Genomic DNA, 10,393 nt, shown 5'->3' on the forward strand with positions numbered 1-10,393 from the left:
TATATATATATATATATATATATATATATATATATATATAAAGCAGAGTTATTCGTCTCTCTGTCAGCCTAGTGTCACAAATCAATGTGAGGATATTGCTGAACCAATTTCAATTAATATTTCATGAAGGAACTTGGGTGGATCCTCCAAAGATTGACAATAAATGGTTAAGCAATCCAATAAATTTTATTTCCTTAATGCTCTGAATGAGAACTCAACTGAATGAAGAAAGGTATGTAGCAAATACATAAAGTTTGTAAGAAATAAAAATGAATTTTAATACCATACTTAGCATGAGTACCTTTGCATTGGACAAATGGTTTGTGTGCTATGCCTCAAATTACTGGAAAAGTGGCACTTAATGATTATTTTTTAAGCCCATCAATGTTGGATAACTTTGCTAGTACATAATATCTCAGTCTGCTGAGTGGCTGGAGAATTACCAATGAGCTGTATATTTACGTAGCTGATTCAAAGAAATCACCAAATGATGCTAAACATCTACAAATAATTGACAGTAAACATGTGCTACAATTTCCAAAACTTTAGCTTCAAAAACCTGTTAAACATTTCTCATTTACTGAGGGAAAAAAAATTAGGTTCTTCAATAAAGGCTTATGACAATTAACAGAAAAGATCATGCTTTAAAATTAAGAAAAAGCATGAAACTCTTAGTTTCTGTGCTATAACCAAGCTTACAAGATATTGAAGAGCCATGTATTTTGGCTTCTGAATATATGGATCAGTTGGTTTCAAAATTTACCCATATTTACAACAAAGCACACAATAAATATTCTTTCACGATCTCTATAACTTCACAAACTAACCTGTTGAATAAAGGACTGACTTTGAACTGCTCCTGGACCAGTTTTTTATTCTTCCACTTCTGACAAGTTCTGCATTATCTAGTTCTTTGGATGTAGGGATTTCCTGAGAATTTGGGGAAGTGGGTCTTTTGTGAGGAGATGGGCTCCTTGTTCTTGGAGGGCAGGTTTTCAAGTTTTGGTTCATGGTAATATCATTATCTTTGTCGATGACGTTCCAATCTACTTCTTGTCCAGAAAAGCTCGAAGGACTGGTGTGAAGGGTGTTCTCTGACTGTAGTAAGCCTGAACCATCCTCCTGTCCAGATTCGCCTGACATAGTCTTAGCCAAGATTTCTTGTGTTTCTCTCTCCATCTGACGAATATCTTCCATTGTTAGACCTACCCACTCATCCTGCCACACCCAGGCCTGCTTGTGTGCCCTCAACATAGTTTTTCTCAGAGCTAGAAGAGATGAAGCAGGGCTAACATAAAATAAGTGAGGAAGTCTTATAAACATCCAAGAGCAAATCTATATAAAAATCCTATAGAACTGATCACAATATCTCAATTTATAAGACGAAGAGCATGTGCTCTGGAAACATCTTCAAAAAACCAATAGCCACAAATATTAAAGCTCTGAAATTCAAAATACAAGTATAATCAAGTCTGACAGTCTTTCCCGTTAAAATGTACTATTGTTCATTTTTAAGTTTTTCAAGTAACTCTTCACACAATTCAAATTTAATCAAAGGTATTTGTCATTCGAGGGTAAACATAACGTCTAGTGATCGATAAAACAAGTTAATCCTTGAAACTAGCATTACAGATACCTTGGATTTAGAAAATATTTAACAAAACTCTCCACAGAATGGTCACTTTCACAATGTTCTTTCTGTCAAATAAAAAGTAAAACAAGTTGATCATAATGGGAAGAAAAAGGTTTTTTTGCTATCAGTAATTACTACTTGTGTTTGACATTAATAACAGTAGCAACGTGGTTCCAAAAATCAGCAATAAGATAAGTTAAAAATGTCGAGTCTAGTCTTCAGACAGAAAAAAAAAGTGAGATAAACAACAGAAATGTTATAATCAGAGCCAGTATTAGTTTGGTTTTTAAGGTATGTTTGATTCTTTCTTACCTTTTTTTGAGTAGATGTACATTTCAACATTGCTGGCTTAAACCTGTAACTTCCTTTTTGTGCATGACATAAAAAAATAACTCCTTTACACTAAGTAAAATTTAAAATTTTTTTCCCAAAAAATATTTGGTAATTGCATAACTTGTTTAGTCCAAAACGAAAAAAGGATATTCATTTTACATATTTCGACAAATATAAATGACAAACAGAAAACTCAGATATTTTTTTACAACTGGATTATAATGAACGAAACAACTACAATGCTTACTGTTATGAAAGCTGGTTCACTTTCTAAACACTACAGTATGCATACCCTCAAGATGTAGAGAACACCCACCTTTAATTTTTTTTAATCCTATTCATTCCCTCTCACCGGTAAAGGATGAATTAAATTAAACATATACTGTTCGTTATTTTTAACTTAAAGGCTATTTTCCTAAATGTGCTGCATACACAAATTTGATATCAGAGACTCTAAAAGGTGGGAGAGGGGAATGATCCAGGGGGGGACCTTTATTCTTCAAGGGTAATTCACGGCTTTCCATCTTAGGAATTTATTTAGCTACATTTTACTGGCTACAGCAAATTCACTTAATCATCTAACTTCCATATTTTTTTTTTTTGTGATTTTGTTAACGGAATTAGGAGAATATCACTGAAAAAAATCCCCCCAAAAAAAACCAACTTTCTTTTCCTTAGAATTGCCTAATACAAAAAGGAAATTCATTTTACAAATGTGAATGACAAACAGAAAACACGTATATTTTTTACAATTGGTCAGATTTTAATGAATGCTACAACTACTACTTGCCTACATCATGAATAAACTTCTCGATCTTACTCTGCATTCCCCAGTACTTGAATTCAACTCGACACAGTTTATATGCACACATGATGGCCTTTTTATCGGGAAGAGGAGTTTCTTTATCCTTACAGGCATCCCAGTATTCTCTGACCCAAGTTTCCGAAAGTGGGCCTCGTTCTGTAAGCTGGGAAACATAATACTTGGGATCTTCTTCTCGTTTATAGTCTGACCCGTAAAGCTGATCTTTTACGACATCAATATAATCTGAAAATACACAGGAAAGCTTCATATTACACTTGAGTGTAATTAGATGTTTTATGAGTAAGAATAAAGTTTTTTTTTTAAACCAGACAACCATAATACAAAATAAACTTAAATAATATTCACTATTAACTATATAGTTTATACCTTCTAAACCTACAGTTAATATTGTATAAGACACTACACTTGATGAATTAAAACATGGTTTTGAGTATAAATGGTGAACAAAAACAAGGTAAAAAAAATAGTGGTACAGTTGCATAAAATAATCACTTTATAGAGTATCATTTGTCTGTATGGGAGTGTCTAGTTGAAAACAAAACGGGAGTTGGTAGCATACTAAACAATCAAATGTGTATGAATTATCTCACCAACAGCATGGATGGCTAAAACAAGTTCCCATGACAACAAGCCGCCCAACATTTTAGATTTGTGCTAAGTTTACTAATTATATCTTGGTGTTTTACTTAATGCCTTACAAAGAATTTAGCTTTGTGTAATAGTATTTGATGTGTGTCATTAGAAATACTTTTAGTAGACTTCTTTTATTAAATATCAGTCGCATCTGAGTGAAAACAGGTATAGAACGATTTAATAGTCTCATTTAAATAATTCTCTTCGTTACGCATTTATAAATAAAACAGTTCAAAAGGTAATATATATTTTGCATAATTTACAAAACAGTGTTCACTTTGAAGGTATCACTATGATTAAGGTTTGTTTGATTGTTTGTTTATTTTGAATTTTGCGCAAAGTTACATGAGGGCTATCTGCGCTAGCCATCCCTAATTTAGCAGTGTAAGACTAGAATGAAGGCAGCTAGTCATCACCACCCACCACCAACTCTTGGGCTACTCTTTTACCAACGAATAGTTGGATTGACCGTCACATTATAATGCCCTCACAGCTGACGGGGATTTGAACCTGCGACCCACAGATTGCGAGTCGAGCTCCCTAACCACCTGGCCATGCCGAGCCCTATGATTAAGATAATTTAGAAACCATCTTTATGATATTGCTGGCGATATCAATTACACACTTCAGAAAATAATTTTCCTAAATGATGGTGACAGGTCACAGGTTTTTCACTCTGAACGTCAGATGATTGGATATATTTATCAATCTGTTCATCAGCGCAAGTAATGAGTGATAACACAAAATTGGCTCACCAATGACTCTGCTGCGTGCATCAGCAGAGGAGAGATTAAAAACATTTTCCTGATGTCCTGCATCATTAAAGTACTTGGTTTCAATCTCCACAAAGAACTTCTCCACAAACGGACACGTGTAGCGGGTCTTGGTATAAGGATAGGCATTCCATGCTTCTTCCTCAACTGTCAAGGCAGACTTCGGTAGCAAAGCTTTTAGCCAACCTGGGAGGAGGAAAAGAAACAAAAAGACTATTAGTTAATCAAGATATTGCTGGGAAACCTAACATATAAAGATATCAGTGCCAAAAAGACGCGTCTTTTGCTACCCCACAACGTATATTTCTGAAAACACACACACAGATGTATACTTTATATTTATTTATCTATAAACATATATATATATATATAATATAATTCCAGGTTTTCCTTCAAGATGAATATATCTATAACAAAACTTCAGTAAATTCTTAGAGAAAGTATACCCTCAGTAACTTTGAAGAAACATCAGTGTTACTCGGGAGAAACGTTTACACTGAAGGTTAGTCTGTGATGCTACAAAACTGGTTTAATAAAGAACATTTTAAGAAATAAGGAAGGATTGTAGTTTTGTTATGCATATATAAACAAAACAAAAATGTACAAAGTCATTTCTTATGTACACATACTGCAGGCAAGCATATAACCAGTCTCTTACAACAAAGCAGATAATGCTGTGGATAGCAAAGTATGGAAAATGAAAAAATAAATACTTGTTTAATAACAGCACTGGTGGGTGTTAAATACATTATTAAACTGGACCAAGCTTGGTTATAAGAAAGCAGTAAAATTATTTCAGCCTTTGACGTATTGTAGAATTTACACATAAATCACAAATGAGTGTAATACAAAACAGGCTTACCAACGATACTGTTTCGACGTACCACGTGCGTCCTTTTCAAACTAGTCGAGGTAATCATCTTCATATTTTTGTAAATCTGTTCTTCGTTACTTAATTTGTGCTTATAAAGCTGCTAATCTTTACAACATCTTTAACCAAGTGCTTTTGGAATGCAGAACCTTCTTCTTTCAGGGTTGAATTACTGAGGTTAAGAAAATGGTAGGTATACCTTCTTTCAGGGTTGAATTACTGAGGTTAAGAAAATGGTAGGTATACCTTCTTTCAGTGTTGAATTACTGAGGTTAAGAAAATGGTAGGTATACCTTCTTTCGGGGTTGAATTACTGAGGTTAAGAAAATGGTAAGTATACCTTCTTTCGGGGTTGAATTACTGAGGTTAAGAAAATGGTAAGTATACCTTCTTTCGGGGTTGAATTACTGAGGTTATGAAAATGGTAAGTATACCTTCTTTCAGGGTTGAATTACTGAGGTTAAGAAAATGGTAGGTATACCTTCTTTCAGGGTTGAATTACCGAGGTTATGAAAATGGTAAGTATACCTTCTTTCAGGGTTGAATTACCGAGGTTATGAAAATGGTAAGTATACCTTCTTTCAGGGTTGAATTACCGAGGTTAAGAAAATGGTAAGCAGACCTTCTTTCAGGGTTGAATTACTGAGGTTAAGAAAATGGTAAGCAGACCTTCTTTCAGGGGTGTGTTAAGCTTGATGAGTTTTTTTAAGTGTACAGCAACACAATAGGCTATCTGCACTCTGTTCATTGTGGGGAACTGAATACCAGATTTTAGCATAGTAAGACCATAAACTTACTTCTGATCCACTGGGGGACGAGTAGGTTGAGAAAATGGTAAGTAGACAGTCTTCTTTCATGGGTGAATTAAACGGGTTGAGAAAATGATTAACAGACCTTCTTTTAAGGGGGAATTTAGCAGGTTGAGAAAAATGGTAATCATATATTTTTTAGGGTTGTGTTAAGCAGGTTGAGAAATTGGGTATTTTTTTAGGGTTAAGAGAATTGAGAAAATGGTAGATAGACCTTTTTTTCAGGAGTATGTTAATTGGTTTGAGAAAGTATTAAGATAAACTGATAAAACAAAAACACGTGTAAGACTTTTAATTTTATATATAGATGTATACAAGTAAAACAAAATGCCCATTGTTCAGAATTTTCATACAGATGTTTTTTTTTTAAGAAAAAAAGCAGGGAGGAAAGTCAAGGAGCTGGAAGTGGTGTGGAGTTTCTGGTGAACAAACCTTATGCAGATGGCCCTGGTGGGAGTGGACAGTACACCCACAAAGTTTATCACATTGGAAGCCATTTACCAGGTGAGCTTGGCTTCTCACACCGACCTAGTTATATAACTAAACTATCAAGAGCTTTGAAGGAAAATCTGTAGAATGTTCAGTAGATTTGTATCGATAATATGCAAGTATAAAAAACACAAATAATATTTCCCATTCTCACCAGTCTTTCGTATAGTCTTCCTTACTTTGTAAATGTTTTTGTTAGTTTGTATCCTATTTTTCACATTTTTTAGTAATTTATTTAATAAAACAAAATGCCCATTATTCAGAACATACATATATAGATGTATATAAATAAAACAAAATGCCCTTTGTTCAAGACATACATTTATATACATCCATATGTATGTTCTGAATAATGGGCATTTTGTTTATATACATCTATATGTATGTCTTGAACAAAGGGCATTTTGTTTTATTTATACACATCTATATGTATATTCTGAATAATGGGCATTTTGTTTTATTCATATACATCCATATGTATGTTCTGAATAATGGGCATTTTGTTTTATTTATATACATCCATATGTATGTCCTGAACAAAGGGCATTTTGTTTTATTTATATACATCCATATGTATGTCCTGAACAAAGAGCATTTTGTTTTATTTATATACATCCATATGTATGTTCTGAATAATGGGCATTTTGTTTTATTTATATACATCTACATTTTATACACATAGGTTAAAATTTTAATATTTTATTGTGAATTTTGGTAAAACTTTACACCTGCATGTGTTAGCTACTCCCTTAGTTAATGTATAAACTTTTCCTGACTTGTTTGTTTTGGAGATTCTCCCAAAGCTTCATGAGAGCCATCAGCCCTAGAGCACCAACCATCAGCTCTTGGTCTACTCTGATTGAACAGTGAGGTATGACTGTCACAACGGGATGCAAACCACGGACATTCAGATTCACAGTCTGGCATACTAGCCACTAGGCCATGTCCAAAACCCCTATTTCATGGGAGTTGATACAGTACTTATTCAGATGAAAGTATCTGAATAGTAACTGAATGCTGGAATTAGTTTATTAGCTGGAAAAGAATGTAGAGCAACAAAAGGGAGTGTATTAAGAAAGTCTATCCCACAACTTACAAAAGCACCGAATATTATTGAAATTAAAACATACACACAATTAACTGTTTAAACCTTTATAGTCTTTTTTTTTTAAAACAACATCCAACAAAAAATTGAAAAATTATCTCAAAAAAATTTATATTTATTCTGGAGAAAAGAAAAGGAGATAGGCTAAGGCTCTTTATTTGCTGTCATATTAAAGACATTACCAAGAAAATACGAAACTTGAAAAAAAGGAAGTAAATTTCCACAAAAATTATACAGTAGGATAAGATATACATTACAAGATAAAAAAAAAGTTTAAAATTATGCTCAACTGCAAAATATAATTAAAATTTATGTAAAATAATAATTTCAATAAATATAATTTATGACACTAGGTGGCGAAACAGACAGCAGAATACGCCAAGAAATTTTCTCTGTATATATTTGTAAACTTGCAATAACGGGCTATCCGTACTGTGCCCACCTGGGTTCGAGCTCTGAATTTAAACTGTTATAAACCTGAGCTTGCAGCTTAGTCACCGAGATGGCGGGGGGTGGGGGTGGCAAAAAAAATCGAATTCACTAAACTAAAGAAAATATAAACCAACTTGTAAAAAAAATTATAATTAAAATTGTTTTCTGCCAAAAAAAATACTATTACGAGTATCATTATATTGCTAAGAAACATTAACAAAACATCGGTACAGTATTGTTTCCAGTTGTTATTAGTAGTATTTACATGTTGTCGCTTCATTTAATTTTTAAATATTCGTGGTAATCCAATAATTGTAGTTCTTAGGATTTTGCTTACAATGTTTCCTTTCTCAAGTAATCTACAGTAATCATCTTGAACGATTAATTAAAAAGCCGCATCTTTAACACTTCTATTACGAAGCCATTTTATTTTACGATAGGATCCTGCGCATAAACCCAATAGCATGGTGATGTTTTCATTATCGCGTGTTTTTAAAAATCCAAGCATTAAACCTTTAACGACTTTATAAAATAAAAGTCCGCAAGTTTCTACATATCGAGGCCTGCAGTTTCAAACACGACCAATGAATTAACCTCGTAGTTGTAACCAGTGGTTACTCTCATTAACGTTAGGCCTAATGAATTAACCTCGTAGTTGTAACCAGTGGTTACTCTCATTAACGTTAGGCCTAATGAATTAACCTCGTAGTTGTAACCAGTGGTTACTTTCATTAACGTTAGGCCTAATGAATTAACCTCGTAGTTGTAACCAGTGGTTACTCTCATCAACGTTAGGCCTAACGAATTAACCTTACGTTAACAATAATGCTTTTCTCTATTTTATAGTTTAATTTTCGTTATTATTTTTCCGTCCAAAATAGCCGCTATGTATTAATTCCAAAAACGAATTTCTTGCGTATACGTTCATAACTTTGTACTTTCTGTATACACTTAACCCTTTTTAATAAAAACCACAGACACTTGCACCAGCTTTTTACAGGGGCGGCAGTAAGGACGGGAGGGGCTTGCTGGGGCTGTAGCTACCCCAACATGTGCTTTAGCTTCTCCTGTACTGAATGAACAATACTTACTGTTATTAAAGCTGGTTCACTTTCTAAACACTACAGTATGTGTACCCACAAGATGTAAAGAACACCCCTTTAATTTTTTTCGATCCCTCCTCATTCCCTCTCACCGGTAAATGATGAATTAAATGAAACATATTCATATTGTTTCTTATTAAATAGCCTTATTCCTAAATGTGCTGTATCCACAAATTAGATAGCAGATACTGTGTAAGTAAAGTGAGAGAGGGGAATGAGTGAGAGGGGGGGTAACATAAGAACAGTCCGCCCAGAGCAGTCTCTAATTTTGAAATGGTAGACTCGGGTAGGGATGGGGGGAGGCAGTTAATCAGCTGCACTCACCGCAACTCTTGTCTGAATGAATACTTGAATTTGACTGTCACACTTACAGTGTACCCGTGTTTCTAACCGGCAAGGGGACGTGATCCCGATGCGCGAGTGCTCAGATTCGTAGTCCGGACACGCTAACTACTAGTCTACGCCCACCTTCTTAATTACTAGTTTTTCTCTGTGGTTTAACCCAAAGTATAACAAATTACATTGCAAAATGAACCTTGTCTGAAATTATAGCTTTCTTTTTAAAGAAGATTTTCATAACTAACACATTTTATTACTGCAATCTCATTACACCATGAATATTTGGTACTCCAACATCTTGGTGTACTGCCACAATCTCATTACACCTTTAATATTGGTACTCCAACATCTTGGTGTACTGCCACAATCTCATTACACCTTTAATATTGGTACTCCAACATGTTGGTGTACTGCCACAATCTCATTACACCTTTAATATTGGTACTCAAACATGTTGGTGTACTGCCACAATCTCATTACACCTTGAATAATGGTACTCCAACATATTGGTGTACTGCCAAATAAAAACTTCTACACGAGTTAATTAATTTACGGTGTATTCAAAACACGAACCAACTCCTCCCAACCATAATTAGTGGCACATTAGTTTTGAGACCTTTTTAATAATTAGTTTAATAAGTTTAAAATAATGAAACTGGTTAAGTAAGATCTCACGCTGCTTCTCTACGTTTTATCGTACATTCTACTCAATATTACTGATAATATTTCCTTGGATTATTCTGGTTTATTTCTTTTAATCTCAACAACAACAACAAAAAAGGCGTAATTTGTAAAAATATAATTTAACCCATGTAAAGTTGTGCACGTTTGGTGTTAACGACAGTTTAATTAATTCGTTTCTTCTTTGTTAACATACCAAGCCGGTTACTTTATCGCGGGCCCGGCATGGCCAGGTGGTTAGGGTACTCAACTCGCAATCTGCGGGTCGCGGGTTCGAATCCACATCACACCAAACATGCTCGCCCTTTTAGCCGTGGGTGCGTTATAATGTGACAGTCAATCCCACTATTCGTTGGTAAAAGAGTA

The 10,393-nt window shown here is 34.2% G+C and overlaps 1 protein-coding gene across 4 annotated transcripts in view; it reads right to left on the reverse strand.

Annotated features, from left to right (window-relative positions):
• The window catches only part of LOC106463672 (protein retinal degeneration B-like), a 28,055-nt gene extending 25,092 nt beyond the window's left edge, over positions 1 to 2,963 (reverse strand). For all 4 annotated transcript variants that reach the window (XM_022391250.1, XM_022391251.1, XM_022391253.1 and 1 more), the window contains exons 1-2: positions 2,757 to 2,963; positions 828 to 1,268 (exon numbers count right to left, since the gene is read on the reverse strand). In XM_022391250.1, the coding sequence (XP_022246958.1) occupies positions 828 to 1,268; positions 2,757 to 2,838 (523 nt within the window). In that variant the 5' untranslated portion in view covers positions 2,839 to 2,963. The remainder of the gene's footprint in view (positions 1 to 827; positions 1,269 to 2,756) is intronic.
• Positions 2,964 to 10,393: the final 7,430 nt, after the last annotated feature.

The sequence above is a fragment of the Limulus polyphemus genome, unplaced genomic scaffold, assembly GCF_000517525.1.
Source record: "Limulus polyphemus unplaced genomic scaffold, Limulus_polyphemus-2.1.2 Scaffold1458, whole genome shotgun sequence".
Taxonomy (NCBI): domain Eukaryota; kingdom Metazoa; phylum Arthropoda; class Merostomata; order Xiphosura; family Limulidae; genus Limulus; species Limulus polyphemus.